Source organism: Neophocaena asiaeorientalis, unplaced genomic scaffold, assembly GCF_003031525.2.
Source record: "Neophocaena asiaeorientalis asiaeorientalis breed wild unplaced genomic scaffold, Neophocaena_asiaeorientalis_V1.1 scaffold86, whole genome shotgun sequence".
Taxonomy (NCBI): domain Eukaryota; kingdom Metazoa; phylum Chordata; class Mammalia; order Artiodactyla; family Phocoenidae; genus Neophocaena; species Neophocaena asiaeorientalis.
Genome location: NW_020175039.1, coordinates 12,809,750 through 12,822,447, shown reverse-complemented (window position 1 = coordinate 12,822,447; position 12,698 = coordinate 12,809,750). Strand labels below are relative to the sequence as shown.

The 12,698-nt window shown below is 37.3% G+C and overlaps 1 protein-coding gene across 1 annotated transcript in view; it reads left to right on the top strand.

The window, feature by feature from the left end:
* The window catches only part of CPS1 (carbamoyl-phosphate synthase 1), a 140,413-nt gene that overhangs the window by 16,138 nt on the left and 111,577 nt on the right, over positions 1 to 12,698 (top strand). Inside the window, exons 2-5 of the mRNA XM_024763188.1 lie at positions 3,150 to 3,259; positions 6,440 to 6,584; positions 7,696 to 7,785; positions 10,077 to 10,133. Coding sequence (XP_024618956.1) covers positions 3,150 to 3,259; positions 6,440 to 6,584; positions 7,696 to 7,785; positions 10,077 to 10,133 — 402 coding nt within the window. The remainder of the gene's footprint in view (positions 1 to 3,149; positions 3,260 to 6,439; positions 6,585 to 7,695; positions 7,786 to 10,076; positions 10,134 to 12,698) is intronic.

Genomic DNA, 12,698 nt, shown 5'->3' with positions numbered 1-12,698 from the left:
TTTCGGGCAACAGTAAATGTCTCCTCAAATATATCTTTAAAGGACAGAAAGCAAAGTAGAAAACTAGTCCCATGGAGAGAGGAAGAAAAATACCAAATAGAATTGTACGAATAGGCTAACAAGAGTCAGATTGCTTATGCTAATTTTTACCTTTCTTTAAAATAATTAGATGTTGTCAGATAGATCAGAGAATTTGAAATTCTTAGATGAGAATAGGATAGAGAAAAGCAAAAGGAAGAAAATAAACAGAGGTGATATTTTAGGCAGGTATGGCTCAGAGTAGGGTAGATAAATTGGTATATAGAAGACAATTGAAATTTGCAGTTCACACGTCAAGTTTTGCCAAATAAGTACAGTTATTTTAGGTTCTATCAAAGTTAAATATTATTTAAGAAAATGTTTCCTACCTTACCTCCATTTGGTGAAAGCGTGTAGGCTACACATGACTTCCTCAAGAACAGAAAATAATACTTTCAGTAGAAAATATTTTTTGACAGTGAACTTCCATTACTTGGACCAAAGGTTTTCACCTAGTGAAACATGTAGAGATACCTAGGAAATTTTCCCAATAAACTTACCCCTACTGAGAACCATCACCATAGACATTTGATTAGTTTGTAATGTTCTTTGGAAATACACTGAACATAATCACACTTACTTCCTAAAATCAACAACCTCTGTCTTGAATTATAAGTAAAGAATGATTGACAAATTAAAATAAAATATAAAATAAGAAAATTGTGTTATTAGAAGAAGTGACGTGCAAAGGTGACTTCCTGGATGCAGAGGCAGAATTCAGAACTTGTGTGTTAAGCCAGTCTCTGTCAGGGAACTCTTGTCATCATGTGTATTACATTAATTACTTATTGTGCTTTCCTCTGTGCTGAGTAATTCCAAAAACTTTTTTTTAATTTACTGTCTGAGAAGGTAAACCATGACTATTTAAAGAGAAAGTGTCAAGCTTGAGATCTTGAACACTGGTTCCAAGGCTGTAGATAAAACAGAACTTTACCTCAAAGATTATTTGATAAGCTGGGTGAAGGACAACATTCTTTTGGCTAACTCTGCCCATGAACACTCACATACAAACTCACATACACAAACACATATAAAATGTGCCGGACAGTACTTTGTCCAACTTTCTTCAAAATATAAATTGGAATCCATGCATTGTACCTCCAATTAAAAACTAAACTTACTGTTGAGAGGAGTACCATAAACATATCAATTTTAATAGGGAATACTAAAATAGCTTTGGGTATAAATATAAATTAATGTGTATGCACTACACATAAACAATACATAGGCACATGGTCTATTGATTTAAAGATAAACACTACATTGAAAAGCAGTCATTCCAGTGTCAAGGGACTTGTGTACTTTACAAGTAAAAGAGGCATCGTATTTCTAAAGAGAAGGTTACTATAGAAAAATAATGAGGTTTTACCATTTTAACTCTTGAAAAGCTGAGTGCTTGTAAAGCTAGAGGAACATAGAGACAGAGGTCTAGAAATCATGTATTGCCTTCCTGCTGTATACTGAGATTGGTGTCTGTGTGTGCGTGTGTGTGTGTGGTAAGACTGGAGGTGGGTGATAGGATAGAAAAAGATTAGACGCTATGTTATCCAGCTAAAAAAGTAAGGAAAGTAGTGAATTAGTATGTTTCTATCTTTAATGGCTGCACTTAACCCTTGCAGAGAGAACAGCACAATGATCTTCCTTACTTCAGCAATTTCAACTCATGGCCAGATATGTTTCATTCATATCCCTATTCATTCCCCCTAACCTCTGATTATTTTGAAGCCAATGTCAGATATCATATTAGTCTATGCTTAAGTATTTCAGTGTATATCTTTAAAAAATGAAAATTCTTAAAAATATAACCATAATGCCATCATCAATCTTAAAAATTACACTGAATACAATAAAATATCAATTTATTTTCAAATTTTCTAAATTATTGCAGAGATGTTTTCCTTTATAGTTTTTTTTTTTTTTTTTGCGGTACGTGGGCCTCTCACTGTTGTGGCCTCTCCCGTTGCGGAGCACAGGCTCCGGACACACAGGCTCAACGGCCATGGCTCACGGGCCTAGCCGTTCTGTGGCATGTGGGATCTTCCCGGACCAGGGCATGAACCCGTGTCCCCTGCATCGGCAGGCAGACTCTCAACCACTGCACCACAAGGGAAGCCCTATAGTTTATTTTTAATAAAATCAAAATGTTCCCATTATTTTGTCCCATAGAGTTTTTTATAGGGTCTAGATTTTGTACCCCAAAGTGTGGTACTTCTCTCCCCCCCTGAATTGTATGGAAATTGAGAATTAGACCCAAATTGTTTCAACAATAGAATTTAGAGTATTTTTGAAGAGTAGATGATGCCTGCTTCTGAGATAAGTTTCTCTAATTTTCCCTCTTTTTAACCAAGAATTTTATAGAAGCTGGTTCAGAGATTAGTATGGTGAAGTAGTCAAATTCAGAATGTCTTGTAGTCTAAAGGGAGAACCAGACATGTATATAACTAACTCTACTAAAAAGCAAAATGTGATATATTTTCAGAAGTTCCACAGTGCTTGCTCTTGTATCAGTATTAATAGAATGATAAAGTTTCAGTTTCTTTATGATCCTAAAGCTCAGGGAGGGGGCAGCCCCTGAGACAACTCCATCAAACACAAGAGCTCTATGGAACACAATTTGATGTATAACTTTGAAGATTCCTTCTAGCTCTAAGCCTCAGAGTAATGAGGAGCTGTATGGTAAAATTCACAAAGTTTTTGCAAACTCATGAATTTCCCTTAAGCTATACTTGACAAAGCTAGGGAATATTAAGAGGGAAAAGACAGACACATAGCATTACAGCTAAACTGAAGTATTTCTGGATTGTCAATAACTCTACAAGTAGACTTAGGATAGACAGTGTATCAACATGCTTCAGTTCCTCTTTCAAGCAAAACAAAATAAAACACCTGCCTGTGACAAGAGCCATACGTTTGAAGAAAACAGGAGAGTGACTCAGAATCTAGACAGTATGGTTTCATCAAATATACTGTTCATGTATTTAATACATTTATGTAGTGTACTTTTGGAGTTTTTCAACTAGTTGTACTTTATATTTTGTATTCTGCTATGATTCATGAATCTGTTTCTTTAGGCACAGACAGCGCACATTGTCCTGGAAGATGGAACTAAGATGAAAGGTTACTCCTTTGGCCATCCATCCTCTGTTGCTGGTGAAGTGGTTTTTAATACTGGCCTAGCAGGGTGAGTAATGCTTCTATTCCAAGGCTTTATTCTTCCTCTATATAGAGGAATAACTGGATGATCTTATTCATGGTGGGAAATTGAAATCACCACATCATCATCATAATACTACACATTGTCCTGACGTTGCCCTGTGCTTGTACATAGCTTGCTCAAGCCAACCCTGAAAAGGGCCATAGACACAAGCTCCTCCCTGTGGCTGTAAATGGAAGAGAATACAGACACTGGTGTTCCCCTGCTAAAAAAGAACAAAATTAATTCTAGAATCTTAGGATACAAAGACACAAGTTATGTGAGATTACCAAGTGGCTTCTGTAAGGTGGGGGGTCAGTATCAATCTGATTTAAGGTGAAAATCGAACAGGGAAAAGGATGGGTAGCACTCTCTAGTGCCATTCCATTAGTGAAATTAAGAATCAATTTTGCACATCTAATATGAACTATTATAAAGAGCTAAGAAATTCCTTAGGTATTATAGTGCAAAATTATATAAAATACAACATATAATTTGCACTCTAATAAGAAAGGTAAAATAACAGATACATTTATTATCTTAAAGTAATACACAGGAGAGCAGGTTCATAGATTGGATATTTTCAAAATTTATCAACTGAGACTGAATTCAGTATTTAATTTCTGCTAATAGGTGTAGAACAACAAAGGTAAGAGTTGCTACAGAAATCATGTAGCTGTTCTTATCTAGCCAACAAATGTTCGTCTGGGAACCAGGTGGCTGAAGTTCTGGTCTCAGTTCTAATGGTAACTGATTATGTGATATTGAGAAAATCACTTAACCTTTCTGAATCTTAGTTTCCACATGTAAAGTGTGAGGGGATTGGATTAGATAGTAATTTATGGCTAGGAATTTTAAAAATTACATCTTAAAAAATTAGATGGTTTCAAAAGGTTTCCATTAGAGATTCAGTAGACTAAACTGTAAAATATTTGATGAATTCTTTAGGGAAATTCAGTTAGCCTTTTAAAGACAAGGAGGCATTGGGTTAACCGGTATTGAAGATATTGATTGACCAAATTTCCATTATATTATTAATGTGCATTATCCTCTAAACTCTTAGCTCTCTGTTTGAAATAAAGAATATTAGATGGTTTTTAAAATAGTTCCACTGGTGAGAACATTAAATTACAGTGTATGAAAACTGTTTGCAGAGTTTTGCTTCACCAGGCAATTATTTAAGCCTTTTGACAGCACTAATTACTAACTGTGTTAATATACCTGCCAACAAACAGCTGTTTAATATAGATCAGAATGATGGAGGGCACTCGAGTTTTCTTCTCTGTGATAGATTATAGGTAATAAATCTTGTCACATCACAAAAGTCAAACAGGACCTGATGGATTAATTTTCTTCCAGCACTGCAGTTCTCTAGGACAAGCTATACTTATTCATTTTCTGGAGAGAGCATTGTAGGCATATGTTTAAAGGGAATGGCCAGTTCTTTCATGGGAAGAAAGAAGAAAAGAAGTAAAATTAAATTAATTAAAGACTTCTTTTGATGTAGAAAAATGCATTCATTAATAAGATTAGTCCACACATCCCATCTTCCATTGAGAAATGCTGCTTTTATTCATGTGTGGCTCACTCAGCAAGGGGTTGATAATTAAGGGAGTTATTTTGTTTTTCATCTTCAAGAAATGCATTTATATTATGTGTAAGCCTTGGTTAAAAAATTATTAGTTCCTGACAAGTGAGAGGGAATCTGAGAAATTAGCTGATGGAGGTGTGGGTAAATATCACAGCATCTTAGTCACTTTAGAGGTTGCTGAGCTGAGAGACTAAGTATTCTGTTGGCAAAGGGAGTTCTGGGAGAAGTTAGTCTGGATAAGGGTTGAAGAATTCGTGTTGACTACTGCTGGAGCTGAATTTTATTGCTTTCGAGGTTGTCAGTCTGTCCCCCCTCAGCACCTAAATTCACTTTCAGTAGTAATCCACAAGAAAGATTAGGTTTAACTGTCTCTGTGGGAAGTGAACATGTTAAGAGGGTGGGAAAAAAATCTCATTGCAATGCATGGAATAGCTGTAGATAGATCCTGGTATTTATGGGAATAATGTTTCTTATTATTAAGAATAGAAATTTTATATATAATTTTATTTATATGTAGAATAAAAACAAGAATACATGTATTCTTTTTTTTTTTTTTTGCGGTATGCGGGCCTCTCACTGTTGTGGCCTCTCCCATTGCGGAGCACAGGCTCCGGACGCGCAGGCTCAGTGGCCACGGCTCACGGGCCCAGCTGCTCCGCGGCATGTGGGATCTTCCCAGACCGGGGCACGAACCCGTGTCCCCTGCATCGGCAGGCGGACTCTCAACCACTGCGCCACCAGGGAGGCCCAAGAATACATGTATTCTTATTTTTTCCTCCCCACACTTTAAAATAAAGCTCTTCTGCATTTCTTCTTAATTCCACATCAGTACTTTAAAATAGTTACTTGGAATCTTTTAATTTAGAAGACAGAAATGCTTTGGGTCAATTTTTTTGGGATTGATTTTCTTCTATAATAAAATAATAACTATCAAACATATACTATCAATGATAACTTGATAATAACTATCAAACATATACCTCTCTATATAACTAAAATATTAAAAAATCAACTTTATTAAGTATTTCTTTCATAGAAAATAAATCAGAGTTTTAAATGTTCAGTGAATTTTAATAAACATATATACCCAGGTGACCATCACTGATGTAATCAGCATGCTCTTCAATATCCTCAAAGATATTTTAAGAGAACTTTTCAATTTTTGACAGTTAATATTTTGGTGAAACTGTCAGCCCTCAGTAGTAAATATCATTTTGGACCCACTCATGTCTGGTAGGCTAGGGGATTCTTGAAGATATCTGCAAACTTTAAATAGAGCAATATTTAAAAACTTAAGACCCTGTGAAGAATTTTTCAAGGAATTAAAAAATTTAAGAAATTGAGGAAATGAAAATTAAATGAGAATATGCCATATTACTTAAGAGTCTTTTCATATCAGTAATATCATGGGATAAATTTCCATATTCTATCATAACATTTCCTTAGGTTCGGCAAAATCTAGAGATGAGCTTGTAGGATTTTATTCTCATGTTCTCTAATTTTCAAGGGTTCAATAATTAAGATCATGTATGTAGAATACATTTTTTTATTGATAATTTCTTGGCATCTTTACCTAGGTACCCGGAAGCTCTTACTGACCCTGCTTACAAGGGACAGATTCTCACCATGGCCAATCCTATTGTTGGGAATGGTGGAGCCCCTGACACTACTGCACTGGATGAACTGGGACTTAGCAAATATTTGGAGTCTGATGGAATTAAGGTAGTACCAGTGATGACTATTTAAAAAGCATAGTTGATTTATTAAGAATCTAAGCTGGACAAAATTTCGGCCTCAATCCTATAGTACAAATCATTAAATTTATATTCTCAATCTTACTCCTAGGTATATGAAAATAATCTTTAACATGACATTATTCTGAGTTTCATTTCTCAGGGCACTCTGGATTTATTTTTAATGCCGTGGATAAAACTGGCTTCATTTGGAAAAATGTTGTTATAAGTTCAGATAGCAACTATGCTGCAAGAATTCGAGTTGAATCACCTTTTAAATGGATTTTAAGAATCAACTCTGTATCAATTATTTACCTTTTAAATCTTATCCTCTTTGGGAGATGAGTAAAAGATAACGTGTATGCCAGCCGAAAAATAAACACAATTAAAATTTCCTATTCAAGGCAAATTTGAATAATATCTTAGGGATGTGAACCATATAAACGATTCAAAAATTTACACTCTAAATTCACCACTCTATTTTTGAATGACTTGGACTGATCATTTAATTTAGTTTTATATCTCACCATTTCCCCCCAATATTTAGTTTCTTTTAAATGTAAATTTTAAAATTGTCTTATTCTCTATGTACATTAAGCAAATAATTATTAATTAGATTATCGATAAATGCCATTGTGGAAAAGTACAGGGTACTGAGAAGGGGGACCTAGTTTACTCTCAGGATTTGGAAAACCAAGTAAGACTGTTCCCCGCATGGTAATTAAGGTAACAATTATTATATTTTACGAGAAAACTTTTTAATCACATTTTTTTTCAAGTTTCAAAATTTTAAGTGTTGTATCAGTGAATATAATAAAGCTTGAAGAATGCAAACTGACTCTTAAGTCATAACAGAGGGGATAGACTGGGAATTTGGGATTCACATGTACACACTGCTATATTTAAAATATATAGATAACTAACAAGGACCTACTGTATAGCACAGGGAACTCTGCTCAATATTCTGTAATAACCTAAATGGGAAAAGAATTTGAAAAATAATGGAAAAAAATAAATTTATTAATTAAAAAGAAGACAAGTCACAAGAGTTGGGTAGTATTTTGTGATCACATTTTTAAAATGACTGCCTGTCTTTCTAGGTTGCAGGTTTGCTGGTGCTGAATTATAGTGATGACTACCACCACTGGCTGGCTGCCAAGAGTCTAGGGCAATGGCTACAGGAAGAAAAGGTGAGAAATGTGATAGGTCATCCAGCATCACCTAAGGACGATTGGTGGGGCCCGTGGAAAGTTGGGAAGGTGTGTGTAATTGAAAAGGGCCGAACAGATAAAGCAGATCAGGCAGTTTGGGACCCTTTTGTTTCAGAGCGCGATTCCTTCAGGCTGAACTGTTACTACTGTCCAGAACTGTCCAGAACTCATTCTTTATATAAACACTCAGGACCTTATATTTTCAGTTTATCCACTAGGTGGCACTCATACATGCTTGGTAGACAGACTTTCTCATTCTGGAAAGGGGTTAGAGAAAATTTTAGAATTTTCTACTCTCCGGAGCAACATAACCTCCCCCTTTTAATGAGGATCTAGAGATGTAACTTGTGTCATGGATTCTGGTACCAGCTCTACCATTAATGAGCTATGTGACCTTGCTCAGGTCATGTAATCATACCATACATTCTTAATTTTAATTCTTAATTAATATAAACCGATTGCGGTCAAGTCTCTTTGGGCTTAAACGTTATGACTATGACGTATAATTAGATATCACTTCATTTGAAGTAATAAATAAGTTACTAACCTTATATCTTCCTTACTTTATTATTTTCTAATCAGATAAGGGGATTCTCCTGGTTTGAAAGTCAGACCTACTTAAAGTTAACAGACCTAATATACTAAGCTTTATTTCCAGTGTTACTGTAGCTGCTTTTTGTTAAGTTGCAACTGGGCCTGTAATTGACCGAATATTCTGAGAAACTCTGTCTCTCTGAGGAGCATCTGCCAACTGAGGCTAAACGTTTCCTCTTTCTAACAAAGCAAAAAATCTTGATCTTTGTTTCCTCATTCTTGCTAAATTTTTACAAGAGAGAAGAAGGCATATGTATTATCTCCTAGGTCTTTGCTAGTTTCTTCTCAATCATTATCTGAATTTACCTCCTTGTAATCATCATTCAGGAGACTCCTCCCTCTTCCCCTTAATGTTTCCTTTGTGTTATTTAGACACCTGATATTATAGCTGCTTTGTGTCAGAACTAATAGTTGAAGTATAAACTTAATCCATGTTTTGTTAGTTTGTTTTTAAAATGTGCTGTGAATCTTCTTCCATGATCATAGACACATAGAGTAGAAGAGTGTCTAAAATAATAACCAGTTTACCTCCTTCTATGTACAGGTAATGGGGAAACATCTTGCTCAAATATCACTCAGATAAATGATGGAAGAAAAGAAACTAAAACCTGTTTCCTCATTCTTAACTTGCTGCTCTTTCCCCTTTTATCCACGGGGAATACGTTCTAAGACCCCCAGTGGACGCCTGAAACCATGGATAGTACCAAACCCTATATCTACTAAGTCTTTTCCTATGTGTACATACCTATGATAAAGTCTAGTTTATAAATTAGGCACAGTAAGGGAATATCTGAATTGCCAGCGTCACTACTCTTGCACTGTGGAGCCATTATTAAGTAAGATAAGTGTTACTTGAACATAGAACTGCCATACCGCAACAGTTGACCTGACAATCCAGGTGGCTATTAAATGACTAATGGGTGGGCACTGCTGGACAAAGGGGTGGTTCAGCTTCTGGGTGGGACAGAGCAGGATGGTGGGAGATTTCATCACACTATTCAGAGTGGTGTACAATTTAAAACTTATGAATTGTTTATTTCTGAAATTTTCCATTTAATATTTTCAGACTATGGTTGATCACAGGTAACTGAAACCACTAGAAGCAAAACTGGGGAGAAGGGGGAATGTACTGTACTACATCTATCTCTATCCAACCTAGTCAAAGAAACTAAAACAAATGGTGTGCCTGATTTACTAATAGATTGGGCAAAATTTTAATACAGCATGACTACCTAACAAGCACCTTCAGGATAACCTTCAGGATTGCCTACCATGTGCCAGGAACATGTGGTTCACAACATGGATTTGCCTATTAATTACATATCTTTGCTTATGAAGTTCACAAATTCCATTTTTTAAAAATATATATATATCTATAAAATTATATTGCTTATTTAACATCCTGGATTAAAAGCAAAAGAGCTGTAGCAGAAGACTGATGTTCAGAATTTCTCACTTTTCACTCTGAGGAAGGGTCTGGATATTAAGAGTCCTGTGCCCACCTGAACAGCAATTTACCTTGTTCTTGTGACACAGACACCCTGGATCAGAGAAAAGGAGTAGGGAAATTATTTACTGCTCAAGAAGATAGATGATGTTAAGTTTGTAACTTGAAAACACTCTGCTGGACCAAATTTCCTCCAGTTTTACTGTCACTACAATTATTTTCCTTACAGGTCCCTGCAATTTATGGAGTGGATACAAGAATGCTGACTAAAATAATTCGAGATAAGGTATGATAATCATATTTAGCCAAATCTATGTTTACATATATATATGTTTTTTTCCCTTTGCCCAAGGAACCCATTGGTGTGTAAAAGAACAGATCTGGTCAATTTCTGTCATTTGGGTCTCTGCCATCCTGTTTTACTGTTTTTGATGTAATTTTCAAGACTGAATACTTGATTGGGATGTTTGTTACTGAATGGTTTTGAGATTAATTCACTCAGCAGTAGTTTATTGAGTGCCCACTCTATGTTCACTATTCCAAGTGACAAGTTAAAGCCGTTGTAATTCAGCTCATGTGATAGGGCTGGTAAACAAGTGGAGAAGGTAACTAGGTGCATAAGAATTTTGCCTAAATTGAATACCTACCTGCTGAAAAAGGAAAACCAGGAAGTATACAGCACTGGGGCCATTATTTGTTTAGTCCTCTTGGAGGAGTTTTTGAACTTAGTGAGTTATAGTTCGTGGGTATATTAAATGAACCCTGCATGTATTACCTCAGTTATATAGTCTTTCTTGAAATTGTTCCAATGACCAAGATGAAGGTAAGTTTATCTTTTGCTTTCATATCTGCTAGCTGAGATATTTGACCCTTCTTCTGAGAATATCTCAGCCCCATCTACTTCCTTCTTCTTGTTATAAGAGGTGGACACTTGTTTTTTTCTTACATGAAACCTTCATATCCCAGAACAGAAAGAAACTTTATCTCATGAATGTTAACTAAATTCCCTTAATGCCACCAAAGTTTACTCATTAAATTATATATTTTTTCTTAAAAAAGAAAAAAAAGATACAATTTCAAATTGAAAAGGATTCTTCAAGAAAATCTGTTGTAGATTGTTGGCATATGTATAGACACAGGATCTCTGTAAACAGAAAGAACAGCTTTGAAAATAAAAACATGGCCACATACCCATGACCAGAAGAAAGACACTGAGAATTTATGCAATCCTTCTACTCTATCTCTGATTTTATTCCCTCCTCCACGATATTCCTGAGAATAGATGTTAGTGAGATTATATATCCCAGGTAGATTTTTGTGTTTTCGTAGCCCAATGATGTTGTGGGAGCAGTAAACAGTGATGAGGATACCAGAATGGGAAGGGAATAAAATTGGGAAATTCAATTCAAGCTGTAGACTTGGCAGGTTGAATAGAATATAATCAGTCCTAGTATTTGGGAAAACACTTTACAAGACCATATCATGTTCTTCATGTGCTAGGTTAGTTTAAGGTGAACCCTGCTTTTATCAGAGGCAGTTAGGTTTTCAAAGTTCGGCTGAATAGATTAGCACAGACAAAATAGTGGTATTGCCTATTATATTTGATTATGAGTGATATGGGCTCATATTAAAAACATACGTTGAGGGGAAGACCTTCAAGATGGCAGAGGAGTAAGACGTGGAGGTCACCTTCCTCCCCACAAGTACATCAGAAATACATCTACATGTGGAACAACTCCTACAGAACACCTACTGAATGCTGGCAGAAGACCTCAGACCTCCCAAAAGGCAAGAAAGTCCCCACGTACCTGGGTAGGGCAAAAGAAAAAAGAAAAAAACAGAGACAAAAGAATAGGGACGGGACTGACCCCTCTGGGAGGGAGCTGTGAAGGAGGAAAGGTTTCCACGCACTAGGAAGCCCCTTCGCGGGCGGAGACTGCAGGTGGCAGAGCGGGGAAGCTTCGGGGCCATGGAGGAGAGCGCAGCAACAGGGCTGTGGAGGGCAAAGTGGAGAGATTCCCACACAGAGGATCAGTGCCGACAAACACTCACCAGCCCGAGAATCTTGTCTGCTCATCCACCGGGGCAGGCGGGGGCTGAGAGCTGAGGCTCGGGCTTCGGAGGTCAAATCCCAGGGAGAGGACTGGGGTTGGCTGCGTGAACACAGCTTGAAGGGGGCGAGTACACCACAGCTAAGCGGGAGAGAGGCTGGGAAAAAGTCTGGATCTGCCTAAGAGGCAAGAGACCATTGTTTCGGGGTGCGCAAGGAGAGCGGATTCAGAGCACCACCTAAATGAGTTCCAGAGATGGACACGAGCCGCGGTTATCAGAACAGACACCAGAAACGGGCATGAAACGCTAAGGCTGCTGCTGCAGCCACCAAAAGCCCTGTGTGCGAGCAAAGGTCACTCTTCACACCTCACCTCCCGGGAGCCTGTGCGGCCCGCCAGTGCCAGGTTGCCGTGATCCAGGGACAACTTCCCCAGGAGAACACACAGCACACCTCAGGCTGTTGCAAGGACATGTTGTCCTCTGCCACCGCAGGCTCGCCTAACATGCCATACCCCTCCCTCCCCCGGCCTGAGTGAACCAGAGCCCCCTAATCACCTGCTCCTTTAACCCTGTCCTGTCTGAGCGAAGAAAAGATGCCCTCAGGTGACCTACACGCAGAGACAGGGCCAATCTAAAGCTGAACCCCAGGAGCTGTGCGAACAGAGAAAGGAAAATCCCTCCAAGCAGTCTCAGAAGCAGTGGATTAAATCTCCACAATCAACTAGATGTACCCTGCGTCTCTGGAATAACTGAATAGACAATGAATCTTACCAAAATTGAGGGAGTAGACTTTGAGAGT